This window comes from Amphichorda felina, assembly GCF_050947745.1.
Source record: "Amphichorda felina strain 45539 chromosome Unknown scaffold_9, whole genome shotgun sequence".
NCBI classification, from domain to species: Eukaryota; Fungi; Ascomycota; class Sordariomycetes; order Hypocreales; family Bionectriaceae; genus Amphichorda; species Amphichorda felina.
In genome coordinates this window covers 1988553-2005470 of record NW_028145041.1, presented here as the reverse complement: position 1 = coordinate 2005470, position 16918 = coordinate 1988553, and the positions used below count along the sequence as shown (strand labels likewise).

At 51.6% G+C, this 16918-nt stretch overlaps 4 protein-coding genes across 4 annotated transcripts; 2 read left to right on the top strand and 2 right to left on the bottom strand.

The window, feature by feature from the left end:
* Nucleotides 1–564: 564 nt before the first annotated feature.
* On the top strand, nucleotides 565–3894 carry ACO1O0_009201 (uncharacterized protein; the record flags this gene model as incomplete). The annotated part of the gene is made up of 7 exons (XM_083198552.1): nucleotides 565–573; nucleotides 653–693; nucleotides 755–946; nucleotides 1012–1349; nucleotides 1605–1768; nucleotides 1836–3080; nucleotides 3154–3894. The coding sequence occupies 7 exons, from the start codon at nucleotides 565–567 to the stop codon at nucleotides 3892–3894; spliced, it is 2730 nt and encodes a 909-aa protein (XP_083046287.1).
* A 4363-nt stretch (nucleotides 3895–8257) lies between these two features.
* Nucleotides 8258–9628, bottom strand: ACO1O0_009200 (uncharacterized protein; the record flags this gene model as incomplete). The annotated part of the gene is made up of 1 exon (XM_083198551.1): nucleotides 8258–9628. The coding sequence occupies one exon, from the start codon at nucleotides 9626–9628 to the stop codon at nucleotides 8258–8260; it is 1371 nt and encodes a 456-aa protein (XP_083046286.1).
* An 813-nt stretch (nucleotides 9629–10441) lies between these two features.
* Nucleotides 10442–11978, bottom strand: ACO1O0_009199 (uncharacterized protein; the record flags this gene model as incomplete). Its single annotated transcript, XM_083198550.1, has 4 exons — nucleotides 10442–10856; nucleotides 10928–11023; nucleotides 11080–11530; nucleotides 11780–11978. The coding sequence occupies 4 exons, from the start codon at nucleotides 11976–11978 to the stop codon at nucleotides 10442–10444; spliced, it is 1161 nt and encodes a 386-aa protein (XP_083046285.1).
* A 1491-nt stretch (nucleotides 11979–13469) lies between these two features.
* On the top strand, nucleotides 13470–15004 carry ACO1O0_009198 (FAD-binding oxidoreductase; the record flags this gene model as incomplete). The annotated part of the gene is made up of 2 exons (XM_083198549.1): nucleotides 13470–14401; nucleotides 14497–15004. The coding sequence occupies 2 exons, from the start codon at nucleotides 13470–13472 to the stop codon at nucleotides 15002–15004; spliced, it is 1440 nt and encodes a 479-aa protein (XP_083046284.1).
* Nucleotides 15005–16918: the final 1914 nt, after the last annotated feature.

Sequence of the window (16918 nt, the reverse complement as noted above, 5' to 3'; positions counted from 1 at the left end):
GCCTCCTCATCGGATCCTCGTCGTTATCGTTTCATCTGCGACTGACCTCTTCATGGTCACAATTCTTAGATAGGCCATCTTAGATCCCTACCGCACGCGGACCTCTCCATCGCGTCCGGTGGTCGAAAGGCCTAGCTTGTTCTGAACGACAAAATCCGTCACTTCAACACAAGCCCACTGGGCAGACCAAGTATTTTTTAGCGCATAAGATGAACGCGCAACGGCCAAAGTTTACCATCCAGGTCAATGGGGGCGACGGCGAGTCCGGTTATACCGAGTACTCGTGGCGCGATCCACAGGCTCACAAATACCAGGACGGTGCGCATGGTCGCTCAGCGCGCGCAGCTGGTGCTGGTGGTCCGGGGGGTCACTTGACAATCCAGCTATCGCCGTCCTATCTGTCTGATGGTGGGATTCACGTTCAAGGTATCGGGAACTGGGAGGGAGACAACTGGGAGGTTCCACCGGGACAAGATCTGCTCTTGAGCGCCCAAGGTGGTGCTGGTGGGGATGGGGGTGTAGGTGAAGATGGACAGCAAGGTGGGCGTGGTCGGGATGGTGACGATGCGACGCGTTGGAGTCCTGCAACGGTATGTAAATTTCTTTCGCGCTACACCCTCCCTCGGCTATTGTGTTTCCAAATTGCTAACAGCTGCGTCTGAAGATGGGCCATACGGGAAAGAGTGGAGGCAGGTATGTGCTGCCACATGGATTGTGTCTTTTCCACTATCGCTTTGAACTGACCTGGGTGTAGGGGTGGTTATGGCTCCCATGGTGCAAATGGTGGCGACGGCGGGACTATTGCGGTAACGGTCAAAGAGGAAGACATGAACCTGCTGAGCGCCGTATCGTGGAACGTCGATGGTGGCAACGGAGGTGCCGCGGGCGCCCATGGGAAACCTGGCCCTGGTGGCCCGGGAGGCAGAGGCGGTGCAGGTTATGAGTGGTATGTATACAAGTATCCCCTTTCTACTACCAAGGGTCAATCATACGAATTACATGCCATTTTAGGACCATCGAGATCGCTAGAACCCGCCTAGTGGAAAACGCGTCAGGTCATCTGCAGGCAGAGACGTACTATGACACTGAGTACCACTCCAACCCGCAAGGCTGGAACGGAAGTTCTGGATCGTCGGGCTTCCCCCATATATCACGCCTGTACCACGGTGCAGCTGGTCAAAATGGCGCAATCAGCTTCTTCGTTCTACGAAATAATGGGGCAAGGGAGCAATATCACGGCTGCTACAACCTGCAGGTCTCGGGGTTCAACCTGATGGATGAGAACGACGACGGTATATATGAGCCTGGAGAGCATGTTCTGGTCAAGAATATTCAGATCCGTAACACCGGTACTGTTCCAAAATTAGTTAGCAACGTGTTAACTCCGCTGACTTGACCCGCAGGTGTTATGCCGTCTCCGTCGCTTACACATATACCACTCAGCATGCACTCCTCCGCGTGGTTGAATGGAGGCTTCCCGCAAGACGGAGTTGCCCTACCGACATCTATCCCGCCAGGTGGGTTATGTGAGGCTCAAGGATACATGAGGGCCTTTATCAAACAGGAGCCCAGTCTCAGGCTCCAAGCCGATCAGCCATTTATAGTTAACGAGACCGTCAACGTCACAGCCATCATGCCTGGGATCAATCGTCCTCTGGACAACTTCCTGGTGCGCTCTCCTCTCATGATTCGGTATCCTTTGGAGCTCCTGTCACCAACCTATCTCCGGACTGTCTCCATTGGGGACGAATTCACTGTTCAGTGGAGAGTGAGTACATATTTCATATCCGTAATCATGTATATATACAAATCGTACTAACCATTGTGCACACCAGATTCTAAATGTCTCACGCAAAGCTTACGGCTTGAATACCAGCCCCAGGCGACTCTGTGGGACCCGCCTCCACAAGACAGGCAGCTTTGACCTGAAGCCTTCAGTGGCCAGCAATGAGAGCTTCCAGTACGCTCAAATCATCGAGCCGGGTGGTCAGGCAATTTTCAACCAGATCCTTTGCGTTTCCGATACCGCCAAACCCTTCTCACGAGGGAGCGTGCACCTGGAGATGCTCCTCGGCGAGCCCGGCGATGATACTTCCCTTTTTAGTCCCGCGCCCTCGCCGGTTTTAGGAGCTCGGCTAATAGCCAAGTTTGATCTTAATATCCAAATTTCCCCTGCGTATAAATACGACCCCGAGGCCAGCTTTCTGCTCCTTGTCAACACCGATGCGCCTGGATCGCTCATCAGCGAGATCGCCGCCTTTATCCAGAGGAGTCTCCGTCTGAAGGTCGATGTTTATAACCTCTCCGTCTCGGGGTCTTTTGTCGACAAGAAGGCCGGTGATCATATTTTGACACGATACGCGGGAAAGACCATTATCATCCTGTGCAATTCGACAGATTATTTTGGTCAGGCAGGCAGAGTCGCGTACGAGTTTATCGACCCGTGGCTTGTAAGCAGACTCCTCAGGGGGAAAACGAGCATATTACTCCTTGGCCTCACCAATATCGGTCACGTAAATGACTACTGGGCAAAGATGGTCGCGGCTCCTGGATACGCTGTGAACCCCAGCGGGGATAATGGATTACATGCTCAAGACATGGACGAGCTGCTCGTCTCATTCCAAGATAGCATAAAACTCACACACGAACCCCGCCTGGAGCTCAAAGGCCACACAGTCACGGTTAAGAAGTCCATATTCCGGTCATTCAAGACCTCCACGAATCGGTCAGGCAAGAAGCTCGCAAAACGACTTGCTAAGAAATATCCCTTTCAGGGCTATATTCTTCAGGCAGATTACAAAGAGGCCTCGAAGACAAACCCGGCGAAGCTAGTCGTCCGAGAGGGCCTCAATTCAGGTGTCATGGTGTTGGCTTCATCCATTCCCTGCCGGCAGGAAATCAGCCAGCTGCCAACCTCATTCGAATACCTCATTGTGGCAACACTGCCATTTGAAAACAGGTTACAGATGCTTTGGAATAGGATTCTACAAAGTGGGAATCAAGATTCCCGTATGAATGAAGATAATAAGGAGAAAGGGGATGCAGCACCAAGAGTTGAGATTGTTCAGATCCCAGAGAAGGTGGGTAACATATGATTCTTCACTCTCTATCGATAACCCTTAGTGCTAGATACTAACATGATTTCCACCACAGGCCCGTCGCTTCGTCGTTCTCTCCATTCAATACGACATACTCCGCGAGACAACCAACTTTTGCCACAAGGCTCCTTTCCGAGATCCGGCGTCCAAACATGATATCAACATATTACTTCCCCAACTATCAAGATTCTTCGGTGGTGCCAGAACATCGACTATTCATTTCAACCAGATCCCTGCCAATGAAAAAGAATGGCTCATATCCACCATGGGCTGGCTTCTAGCAGAAGCAAACCCGAGAGTGTTTGGTGTAGCACGGGCCCGCAAGCGCATGGTCAAGGACTTTGTCAAGGCCAACATGGTCCACACTCCCTTCCAAGGGCTTGAGCTCGAACTCAAACAACGTCAGCCACAAGTGAAAAAGACGCTCAAGGTCCTGAAAAATGAGATGAAGAAGGCAAAGAAGGCGAAAAGGAAGAATATTAACGGCTCGCTAGTTGTTACCAAAACGATAGCAGAGATTTCTCAGGAGGTTGGAGGCGCAGAAACGCCCTTTCACGACATTGGGTGGCATGTCACCAAGTCCATCCCCACGTCGTTTTGGTCTGAGGAGGAACACGCCAAAGCATTGGATACACACCTCGGTTTCACCCAGAGAATGGCTGCAGATGAGGCGAGGAGCGATGCCATGCTTCGAGCCATGATTGTGGGCAATGCAGTTCAGGAGCAGGAAGAACAAGGACAGGCGGCCGGTGTCCATGACGGGAACCAATATCCGACAATGCCAGTCGAGACATAATTTCAGGCGGTTCTTGTACCTCCTTGATTATTCTACTTTTAATTGAAAGACGAGCAATGGCAAACATAGCGAATGTGGGTAAGGGTAATTTTGGGTAAAAGTACGTATATGCATTCCCCTTTTTGTGAGAGCTGCTGGCAGATGCCACATCGAGATAAACCTAATATGTGCAGTACGGAGAGTTGTGGCGGAGGAGCACAGTTGCAATTTGAATGATATAACGCAGCGCTTCATTACTCATAATGAACTGTTACAATGTATAAAATCAAAACAAAGAGATCCTGACAGCAGGGAGCATTCTGCTTCGTAACTGAATCGTAATGCTGACATGAACATTGAACCATCAGGGGTACACGTTCCGACAGTGCCCAACTACCTGCGAGTATTTCCCACACACCAAATGGACCTCACGCACATGTAATGTAGATAGGCACTCATAGGAGTGCATCGAGGACTCGACCATGCTCCCGACTAGAACACCACGTACTTTTTACCCTCCTAATTTAGAGTTAGCACCGCTGATACCAGGGAAAGCTATTCGTATCCAAATAACATGAACCGCGAGAACTTACAGGGAGGCACTTTCCCCGAAACTGGTCGCACTCGCAGCCAAGGGCACATCCATCCTAAAGTTGCCATCCAGATTAGTATGTAATTCGTCGTTGACTTTCGGTTCATGTATATCGCGCAGCAGATACGTACGTTACAGGAATTTCCGCACACCATGGCAAGATTCTCCTTCTCCGCAACCTCCTCCGCCGCCACGAACCCGACAAGGAGGGCCAGGAATGCGAATTTAAGCTTCATGTTGAGTAAATCTTATTAGAGAAATGGAGATGTTTTGTGCTGGAACAGTTTTGTGCTGGAACAGGTGGACTATGTTTATGTCGGGGTATAGTAAGAATGAAGCGATCCTAGAAGTATCATATTCGGATTCCGTGCCTTAAATATTTAACAAACTCGACCACAGATGAATTATCTAATGAGATGTTAACAGCAAGATAAACCCATGTTTGATCGACACAGCCACCAGCTGCCTTGCATAAAAGCAATGCTTGTAACTATTAGATGATTGCGGCTACGGGGCAAGGAAGGCTAAATCGAGCCAATCAGAGACTCTTCAGTTCAGTGACTAAAGGATCGTGCAGCTTATTCCTGCAGTGAGCCTGATATGAGACGGCAGAAGCTGACGATCCTACGATGATTGATGTGACATGTGAAACATGAGAAGCAATGTTGGCGATCTACACAGTCATATCTAAATCTCACAAACTCCATGATCCATTACACGAAGTGATTGATTGTTCACTTCATTAGTCTGGGCAATAACAAAGAGGAGAGCCCCAGCGACAGACACACCGTTCGGCTCAGCACCACTATTCTAGAGCAGAGTTTGGTTCTTTTTTAATACGTAAATATAATACGGTTAACGGGATGATTCAGCCAACAAACGGCGATCATTCACAGCTGGGCCACAAACTCACATATAGTCACGCCACCTCCCTCACTCTGTGGCGGAGTTGAGGTGTTTGTTGGTCGCATCACACAACCAACAACGTATGTTCAGCCACTCACAAGAAGATCTTCCACGGCTGACGGCGGCTTAGATGCACAGGTGACGCGTCAGGAAAAGCGAACCGATGCACCAGTGACGGGCCGCTGTGGACACGCGGCATGAACATGCTGTCCGCTGATCAAGATCGCAGTCGAGATCACTAAATGCATCTACACAGCCCCAAAAGTCCCATTACCACCTTCCCCGGCGCAGGCGACAAAGGAACTTCCATTGCGGACGTGTTGTACAGGGGGGGAATCTCATGTTCCTTTAGGTTCCCCGGCTTGTGCAGTCCATATGCACGAGACGGTTGATCGTGGAGTTGAGGCCGAGGATACCAGAGACTTACTCAACTCCCTTCCGATAGGATCAGACGAATTGTTTCACAAAGTAACTACTTTGAAGATTCGATAAGCAAAAGTGGACACAGACTCACCAGACATTTGCTAGGTTCTCGGCAGTGAAATGTTGGGAGGGCCTCCTGCGGCTGACCTTGCTCGCACACTCATTTGTATCTACTACAAATAAGGACAAGAACTTCGTTCTGCGGGATATTTATTTGATGCGCCAAAAGTCGCCGGGTTACTAAGAGGGAAATATATTGTCCTTGACCAGCGATAACTAGGGAGAAACAGGGAGAAACTGCAATAGGATAACTCAAGCCCGGTCCCAATGATTACAAGATATCTAGCCGTATGATCTAAAACAACTGCTATTGGTGGTATTTCTCGCCTAATTCTCATGCATTCTAGACTTACTGATAGTCAAGTCTTAGATGGTTTGATCATGAATACACCTTCCAGATTATTATCTATTAACAGAGGGGGGTTACGCGGTGGTATTAGTGATGCTCGGGCTATGGCATAATTGGACATATTGGTGCTGTCATCCAACAGGACCTGCGTTGCCATCTAGCAGGATAGAAATCTCTCGCCGCTAAATATCCCAGATTCTGATAGTTTTATCCGTCTAGCCTGACGCGAGCATCATTCTGTCTGCCAAAATAGCAACAGAACCAAATTTATCGGTCTATCCCTCGAATATGCGCCTCCTAGCTTTGGTTGCCACGCCCCAAATACTGACCACCTCATCTACAGATCTAGATGCAATTTGTCATCTGTCCGGTGTAGATGGCAAGTAATTGAAAAGAAATTCCTATTCTTTGGCATTTTAGACTTGTCCGTAATATCATTCACAATCCGGGTGTCGTGGATCCATCGTTACATCTGGCCTCAGAAAATGCGCTGAACTTCGTTTTCAGCCTCAATGAATACAGTCGCAGCCAATGTATCTAAAAGGGGGCCATTTCAATGATGGGTAGGAAAGCAAAAATAAATCGCCTGTGATCTCCAACCAGGCCCAATTAGCTTGCATTGTCTCTAGAGTAGGCATTAGGATCCAAGTTGGAGCTAGGTGTGCAAACCAATTGTTTTTTACATACATACGTACCTGAAGGACAGCAGCATACATCCTCACCATTGCTGCCACTTCGGAGATATATCTAGTTAGGTTTATACATTCAAGAGAGCTGAGGCGTTGGTTCTTGATTAAAGTGACGTCATGAAAAAAAAATACATAGGGATCATTTTCAGTAGAAACACAAATATTCCTATGATAGACTTGAAAATGCGGACTCTGGGCGAGACACCACCCTGGTAGCTGGCCGTGTGTGGGAGAAAGAACCTATAAGCATAGCCGACCGGCAATACAGTTTTTAATATGAATGGCAGTGACGGTACGCAGCCTAGGGGATGTTGGCACCGTACTCCGTATGAAGTAGGATGATGCATGTGTAAGACAACACCATGCTGTGTATTGTATATAGTCGGCCACAACAGTCAACTCTCCCACATACGACCATACCCAGTGGAAAATACGGGATCCCGTCCGCTCTCCCAGAGTCAAGCCGCTGAGGGGCTGATTAGTAGTTGGGTCGGTGACGACCAGCGAATACCGGCTGTTGTATGTTTTTTGTGTCTTTTTTGCTCTACAAGGTCCGGCCCCTGGCCCATTGCTTCTTTATGCTTATATGAGGCTTTCTTTTTATCATTTTGAGAAACAAATGCATTTGTGCATCTATTATTACCTTGGTCCATTATGTGAAGCCACTTTTCCATCATGGCAACAACCACAAAGAGCTTAAATGTTATACTCGTTCTGGATTTCCTATTCAATCAATACCTAGGTATGTATCCCATGTCAAACCCCTGAATGCTACGTATCATGCTTTTTTTACGAACCACAGTCAAGTTATCATGTACCTATATACTATGATGGCTCCTCTACACTAACATTAAAAGCTAGTTCGTTCATGACAGGGGCAGGGCATGTTCGACGTCGACACAGACCTGGCGGGGAGTACGGTAGCTACCGGGGGCCTGGGGGACTGAAAAGGACCCACCTCGTCGTTATCCTCGGCGCTCAAGATGTTCCCGATGCTGGACTCTCCTCGGACCTGGGCTACACGGCTAAGTTGTTATATTGGTGTGAGTCGTCAGGGATCGGGGCTACGGCAATAATGGCGGCCTGATGACAGCGACAGGTTAATGGCCCACAGGCTGTAGTAGTTGGGAAGCACAGTGCATCAGTACGCTACTGCTATGTATCATAAAAAAGCGTGATCAAGAGGAGGGACGAGGTCAGTCAGGATTCGTACGAAAGGACGGGATTTGTATATAGTTTTGTTCTTCCTTGCGAGTTATATAACGAATACTCCTGTATAAATACACCAGTGAGATAACTAGCCTCCTTGTCCTTCCCATGCACTATAAGCTTACGAGTATGTCTTTTTATTGTAGCTCCCAGGCCTTAAGTATAGTACTTAACGAACTCCTCGTCCATGTCCAGAATCTCCCATATCGGCGCGATAGCCGACAGATTCACATCCACGCCCGAAACAGAAGTTTTGGCACTCGAATCCGAGCCGGTCTCCAGCTGCTCTTCCGTAGCCAATATCATCGCCAGCCCATCAACCAGAGAGATCGGGGTAAAGGGTGGGGACACAAGCGCCGGCCGGACCGGCTCCCCTCCGGCGCCGACGTCAAAGTCATTGCCCCTATACATGTTCATCTTGCACCACTGGCTGACAGTGAAGCTCCCCTTTCCGAATACAAAGTTCACCCTGACGCGCGCCTTGTCCGGCTGTGCTGCCACCCACATCGTTGTTTTACGCATCCTCTCCGGGTCGACGGACCGGATGAGGTGGTGCACGGCCCCGGCTACCTCCCACAGCGGGCAGTCTGCGAGGGATGGGACCAGAGAGTTGGCGTAGGAGGGGTAGATGCAGTTGGGGAAATACTGCGGCTTCATGCCGAGGCGATCGGGGCTGCGCATATCGATCGAGATCCAGAACCCTGGGGACAACCGCGCTGCGGCGTCTTCCTGGGCTTGGAGGGCCTGGAGGCGTGCACGGTAGATGCGCTGGTAGAGGAACGCGGAGACCGCCTCGGTGGAGGATACCCAGCCTTTACCGCTTGGGTCGGTAGATTGAGCTTTCAGACTCGCGAGATGGTCGGCGGAGAAGCGCAGGACTCTGCCGATGACGGAGTGGCTTGGTTCTGGAGGCATGTCCTCCATCCCCGCCGACGAAGCTACTAACCGTGGGTCATCGTCTGTCATGTACACATTGGCCTGATAATTTAGGATTTCCTGCCGCTGTTCTGGAGACAGCGCGTTTGGCCCTCGGAAGATTGACCGAATCTCGGGTGGTTGTGCAAGCGTGGGGCACGGCTCGGACTCGAGCCCCCGGTATACCTCAGCCAGGTGGTTCATGAAGGTGAAGAACCCCTGCGCATCGCAGACGATGTGATGTAAACGTACACCCAGGGCCACGCCTCCGCAGGCAAAGCGTGTGTGCTGGATGGAAAGGATCGGGTCGCGGCAGACTCCCTCGGTCGTAGGGTCGAAGGGCGCCAGCAAGGCGTTGCCACCGCCAGGAAGGTTCGTCACTAGGATTCGACCTGATGAGGTCTGCCCTGCCATTTTATCCAGTCGCCCATCACAGCAAGCCTCAAGAAGCTCCACTCCGGTGCCGAGTGCCGTTATCTCGGGGGTGTTGCTATCGGCATTGAAGTGCAGCCGGCCCGTCAGGTGCGGGTAGTGGTCGAGAAGGCGGGAGATGGCTCGGCGTAGGCGGGCGGCGGGGATTATTTCTGCGCCGCCGAGCCCGCATGCCGGCATTTGGTAGACGAAGACTACTTGTACAGGTACGCCACGAAACACGAGGTGGTCGAGGGGCCCCAGTTCAAAGGGCGATTCTAGCCCTATAGGGGCTTCCGGGTCTGCGCATTGGAGCTGGTGCCGTTTGGTGACGGTGACAGGCGGTGATGATATGGTGGTAGACATTCTTCTCATTGATGTTTGATACGTGTATCTTCTTCGCTTTCGATGTGGCGTGCACATAGCGGCGAATTATATAGCGGCTCTAGTATTAAGGTTTCAAATCTGATTCTACATAGTATGGATACAGGTATTCACTATGACTCAGAATGACTTGCACACAAGTGCACTTGCGCACCCAATTCTTCCGTCTAGCATCGATTGGGCACCCACTATTAGCAAGTTGTCAAACCTAGTTTTCACAGCGTACCCGTACGAAGTGCCAGCGAATCTTATGGCTACTAAGAAAGAATCGTCTAATAGATGACAGTGACAACAGAGCGGCTAGTCGGGTTTTCAACCCATTGGACGGTTGGACCCCGTGGAGCAATCATGCACGTCAACTGCCTAATAGGGAACGTAGGTGGATTCGTCGAATCTCTTTTCTGGCAACATGTTACGCATAACATCATCGCTCACATTAGGGTGCCACGATGTGATACTATGTCCAATGCTTCGCTCAGGTGTGATGTAAAATAAAAAAAAAAAGAAGGTTATAAAAAATAAAATAAAAAAGCCCGGGCCTGAGCGCTGTCTAAATAAATAATATCCGTAACCAATGGGTATCCGCATCCTCCCCCTCTGGCAAGTCATCAAGCACCAGATTGCACACAATCAAGTAGAATATGTCACCGTCGTAGTCCGCGTCTGCACAATGGCCTTTTCCGAGCCCGACTCGCCCTGGCTGTTGTTCGACGAGTTCCGGCGCCCGTTGTACCACGTCGTGTCGGCCTTGTTGTGGTAGTTGTGCTGCTGCTGGTGATCGTCGTCCCTCGAGGCCTGCACGTTGGCCACCGTCTGCAGAGGGTACATGGGCCCGTCGTCGAACCGCTCGTACTTGTCGTGCCGGTTCTTGCTGTTGGTGCCCACGCCGCCGCCCATGGACGAGGGCGCGGCCGAAGTGGAGAAGCCGGGCCCTGTCTTGGAGGCAGGGTCGGTGGTGCCGAGGATTCGGGGCGAGATGTGCTTGATGAAGATCTTGGAAGTCGTCATGGCGGCGCAGATGCACGACAGGTTGGCCTCGGCAAAGCTTTGCACCGCAGGTTAGAACTTGCCTTCTCTACCTCGTGGGGACGGGGACGGGGAACGAGAGAAACTTACATCCAGAGGAGGACTGGGCCACCACCCCAGGTCTGGTCGACGACGCCCATGGAATTGATGAGGGCGACGAGTCTCATGATGGACGTGAAAACGGTGCTGTTACCCATTGATAAGCTGCCATGCATGTTCGAATCACCCAGGGGTCAACTTACACTCCACCAATGCCGAAGAAGCAAACCAGTCCAATCTTCTGCCTAATCGAAATCTGAAGTGGCAGCACCACGGGGATCGGAACAGCGAGGACCATGACATCCGTAGCGGCGCCCAGTGCCGCGGTGGCCTTGTACACAGCGTTGCGGTCGATGCACTTGGGGGCGGGATTCGTCACGTCCCAGGCCGACTGCACTGGGTTGCAGGGGAAGATGGTGGCGAAGGTGATGGCGACGGAGGAGCCCACGACGACGAAGCCCGTGGACCAGACCATGATGTGGAACCACTGCAGCGGCGCCAGACGGCGGTAGACGAGCAGCAGGGACATTTTGGCGCAGCACTGGACGGGGTTGTAGAGGATCGGGAGAAGGTAGAGGGCGCGCAGGAAGTAGCCGAACTTGTAGAGGGGCATCTCCCAGGCGTGGGTTCCCATGACACCGCGGATGAACTCGTCTTTACTATGTTAGAAGGCCACCAAGATCCCTCGGTATGTGATACGGAATTGGGGATGGCTCACGAAGAATGATGCATTGTAATGCTATTGAGAATCCCTAGAAACAGTCAACGTCTGGAACTCTACCCCAAATCCGCGCAAGCAGTTAAGCCCAGCGTTTTACTCACGTAGGCAACTACTAAGCATGCTGTCCTCTGGTGAGCAAAGATTCGATTGAGCGAGGGAAATGTCTTGGACTCCACCCTTACCATCTTCTACTTTGAATGTCTTCTGGATCACTAGTCGCACAAAACCTCGCTGGGCCATAAAGAGCAGGGAGAGAAAATTGCCGACACCAAAGAGCCAGTATGCCGCCGTCACACTGTTGCGTTCGGGGTTGTCAAAGTCGACCACGTAGCCCTCGGGGGGCGGCATGGCGACAGGCACGCCATTGATGATAGCAGCCATGGTGTTGTCGGGGGCGCTGATGGCAATTTCTCGAGGCCGAACGCCTCCGGGTTTTGCGACAAGCGACTGACGGGGTTGAAAAGTCGGAGGGCGCAAGCGGGAGTCGTTGACTTCGGATCGAGCAAGTCGGGGGCTACTCCATGGGCGAGCGAAAGGAATGGGACGACAAAACGAACGATTCGAACGGCCGGGGGGGAAGAAGAAGCCGGGAATGATGTGATTGCAGAAGTGGTCAATCGGATATGATATACATGGTAGTACTTCGCCCTCTGACAGAAGATTACCCCGTATCTGCGCGTTCAGTCGCTACCCAGGATGTCATGTCATCCGTCAGGGGATCGAGCGAGGGGGGAAAACCGCAAACGATCAGTCATTTTGGATTCGACCCAGGGCCGGATACAATCATACAAATAATAATCCTACATGGATGCCACGGTGGTTCACAGTCGAGTGGGACAAACCACGTCCTGCGACATTAGCGAAACAGGATTTCCAAGTTTTGCCCCTTTATCTAGTCCGACATAAGCACGATTCTTGCTGGGTTTTTGCCAACGTCCCTGGTCCCCGGATACCACGCCATGTGTTCCGGCACCATGGATGGGTCTAGCAACGAAAATGAGGCCGATTATCGACTATTCAAGCCTATCCGCCGTGGCCCGGCAGGGTCCGAAGAGGGTCCAAGGGCCGGGTCCATGGGTCGCCAAGAGTTGGTGTCAACGCTACAACCACATGGGGCATAGCAGCTGTAGGCAATCCCTTGTTATTGCCTTAGTCACTGCAGGGACGTTTCTGCTATTGCGACAGGGGTAAATACGAAGTTGGGTAAATCCTCGTGCGGAGCAGAGAACTGCCGGGAATTGGGGGCGGCAATATTGGTTCAGAAATTGTATTAATACGACTCTGTGTGCGGAGTACGGAGTATATGTGCCCAAGGGGCCAAAAAAGATTAACGGGAGAGCCGCATCGACGTCGCATCTCTCAGGTTTACGCGAATGCTCGGCAATCGAACGCTGATCTGGGTTTATATCCGAACCCCATCTTTGCGTCCACATATTCTGGAGGGGGAGCACGCGCTAGTATCAATGCACATTAGCACAGTGTGCTAGTACTACTATGTATGTATCCTCTGGGTGACCCCTGTTTGAGGCCTTTGACAGCTTGACAGGAGATAGCCTGACATTGCAACAGGCATTCCCAGCTCCACGCATACCCACACCGATAATCCATAGACTTGTCACTCCATCTTGTCAAGCAGTGGACCATCGTTGCACTGTACAATGCACTGGTGCCAATGCTAGTATTATGTACTCCATACCAGGGCCTGGGGAGACATCTCCCCCCCCCCCCCCCTTCCCACAGATGGTAAAGCGGATGCCCAGCAATAAAGTGTCCACGCGCCCTTCACCCATGATGCCCGTCCTCCAGCCCTTGGACCATGCTTCCCTGCCATATTAATTAGTGACAATCAAAATCCCCTCGAGTCCTTACATCATGGCTGCTGCTATCCCCCAGGCTGAGAGCCTTATTGCCGCCGGGCTCCAGGCGCGCATCCTAGCCCCTACGGACGCCGAGTACACAGCGCGCCAGGACTCATACTGGTCCAACAGCGCAAAGATTCAGCCGGCGTGCATCCTGCAGCCCCAGACAGCCGAGGAGGTAGCTACGGCCGTCAAGGCCCTCGTCGCTGCAGGGCAGAAGTTTGCCGTGCGCAGTGGCGGTCACACCAACTGGACCGGCTCCAACAACATCGAGGGAGGCGTCACCATTGACCTAGGCCTCTTTGACAAGGTTACCTATGATGCCGCCACTGAGACGGCCAGCATTGGCCCCGGATGCCGGTGGCGCCAGGTCTACGCCGAGCTGAACAAGTACGGCCGTGCTGTTGCCGGTGGTCGCGAGGGCAACGTCGGTGTTGCTGGTCTGCTCCTGGGCGGAGGAAACACCTTCTTCACCGCGCGCCAGGGCTTTGCCTGTGACAACGTCGTGGCATACCAGGTCGTCCTCGCCAGCGGTGAGATTGTCGTGGCCGACGCGAACAACAATGCCGACCTGTTCCGTGTGCTCAAGGGCGGATCCAACAACTTTGGCATCGTCACCAACTTCACCATGAAGGCCATCTCCTGCGACAAGGTCTGGGGTGGTATGACCTTCTTCCCCAAGCAGGTCATCCCCAGCGCTATCGAGGCCGTCTCGTCGTTTGCCGACAACGTCCCCAACGACCCCAACAGCAACCTCGTCACCATCTTCACTCACATGCCCGACTTTAAGGATGTCGTTATCGCCACTCTCTATGCCAACATGGAGGGCATTGAGAAGCCTCCCGCGTATGAGAAGTGGCTGGCCCTCCCCGAGATCCTGAACACGGTCAAGATGACGACCATTTCGGAGATGGCCTTTGAGTATAACATTCCTGCCAACTACTAGTGAGTTCACCTTTCCCTATCTATTTATTTATTTATTCCTCGTGTTTCTTTTCTTTTCTTATCGTTTTCACTTCGTCGGCTAACCCTCCCATCAGCGACACGTGGTTCACAGCCTCCTTCAAGAACGACACCCGTATCATCGCCAAGGCCTCAGAGCTGCACGACATCCTGGTCGAGGAGCTCAAGGCCTTCATCCCCGACGGCGACTTCATCACGCAGTGCCTGTTCCAGCCCCTCCCCGCGCTCTTCGGCCAGCGCTCCGCCGAGGCCGGCGGCAACGTCATGGGCGTCGAGCGCCAGAAGGACAACGGCATCCTGTTCCTCGCCGTCGTCATGGCCAGGACGTCTGAGCAGCAGGCCTTTGCCCACCCCAAGGTCGACAAGTGGATCCAGGATGTCCGCGAATTCGCCGCCACCATCGAGGGCGGCAACCTCGACTGGACCTACCTCAACTACGCCGACAAGGGCCAGGCGGTCCTGGAGAGCTACGGCGCCGACAACGTCAAGAAGATGAAGGCCGCAGCGGCCAAGTACGATCCAGAGCAGGTCTTCCAGAAGCTGTGCCCCGGAGGGTGGAAGATTTCGGATGTCAAGGACGCTTGAATGTGGCCGGGCCTTGGGTGCCTGTCAGTAGGTAGGCCCAGGAGTCCAGGGGTCTAGGTGACAACACCAATGTTATCCCAAGTTTTGCCTAGCGATCATATATTTTGAAATAGCATAGGAGCATGTTTGACTTTGCTAATGAAGACACGATTGTTGCCAGGTGCTCATCGTAGCATTTACTAGAGGTCCTATATAGATCATGAGATGTTAAGTTGCAGTCAGATGATACCTAGTAGAGTCCGGTGCATTGATTGATGTACATGTACATATACGTACTACCTAGGTACATGTACATACGCAAGTGCCACTACCTAATAGGTACCAGGTATTAAGGCTGGATGCCCCCTCTACTAAACTTTACCCTCCATGCGCCAAAGGCTGTCCCAAAAGACCCCCTAGCACACCAACGGAAAAGGCGAACACTTGTGCCACATAGAGACGAGCTGATAGACTAGGTGTTTCTCAGAGTGCAGACAATTTTTTAGGTGGCTGATACCAATGAGTCACTTCCATACTCTCTTTCATTGTTCCTTTTCCTCATCTCCCATTCGGAATAAGTTTAACACGCAGTATTATCATTTGGCGTCCTCACCCAGGAGTCGTTCTTTCAACGGCCAGTGATGTCTTCTCTGAGGTCGTCTGGTCGAATCTCGGCCTAAATGATCACATGGGGTGTCAGCCAAAGGCCGACATACCATCAGTTCAATGTTCTCCTCAGATCCCATTCGGGATCAGATTTGTACACGTTTATCATCATTTGGAATCTCCGCCTTTACGTGGTTCTTCCAACAGCCAATGATGAAAGCAGCATGGAGTGGTCCAAATCCGTCGGACCCTTGGCTCTGAGGCTGTAAATATTGCGGTCGAGGCAGGTCAGAGTTGGAATGTGTGTTTCATTGTCAAATTAAGAGTGACGGCGAGTGTCATCCAAGGTCTATATCTTGGCCCCCTACTGGATTCTACCCTATTAGCACTCAGAACAGGTAATGTGTCCCCCCAAATGAGGGAAGAAAGGATATAATGACTACAAGAGACAGGGCGAACGTACCAATTGGCCTGGATACTTAAGCCTTGTTCTTTCCTGTCTGTGGATGGACAATGATTCAGCACCTGTTTCTAGGGGGACTCTGGAAGGTGGCTTCCGCAGATTAATGGACAAAGAGTTTTGCAAGTCAGTTGCGGGCCGACTATTGGATATTAATGGCTATGGGGAGTTTTTGACATGGCTAATGTGTAATGCAGTTTTCCTGTTTCCCAGAAACCACGGAGAGATTTGAGAAGCACCGATTGTTGTATGGTCAAACATCCGCTACCCGGACAGTGTAATGACCACATTCGGGTTCTCAGGGTAGTGAAATGCCATTGCACTAGCCCCAGAGTGTATCTATTTGACTACAGAACTACAGAGAGTGCTTAGCTTGTTGTTCAACTACCCTCGTGTTTGAGGCAGTACAGTATTCCACCAGACACGCATCCCTCCTCCCCCCTTCTTCCGAGGGCGCCAAGAGCCATCTCTTTAGTGAAGGTACTAGTTAGTAGGCGGATTTTACTGCTAGAAGTAGCTTTAATCTCGCTGCTGCCGCACTTCAGAAGCGTCCGTGATAGGCAGGGTATGCGACTTGTCCAACACCGAATCGCAGGAACTAACGCTGAAGGATCGTCGGCAAGCACAGGCCGATGATGAACCATCAGCAACACTGGACTAGGTACTGATAGTACTAGGAATAATAGTCACAAGTGGGATATTGGATTACGCATTCTCAAGACGAAGAAACCCCTTCACTATGTCCAATGTGGCTCAGTTCAACAAACTCATCGATATGGAGAAGCTATGGCCCATTTAGAAAGCTATCAAGGTAGTGATTCCACCAACCAAGGCAGCATGTCACTCGAGGTGCCCTGCGAGACCAAGGA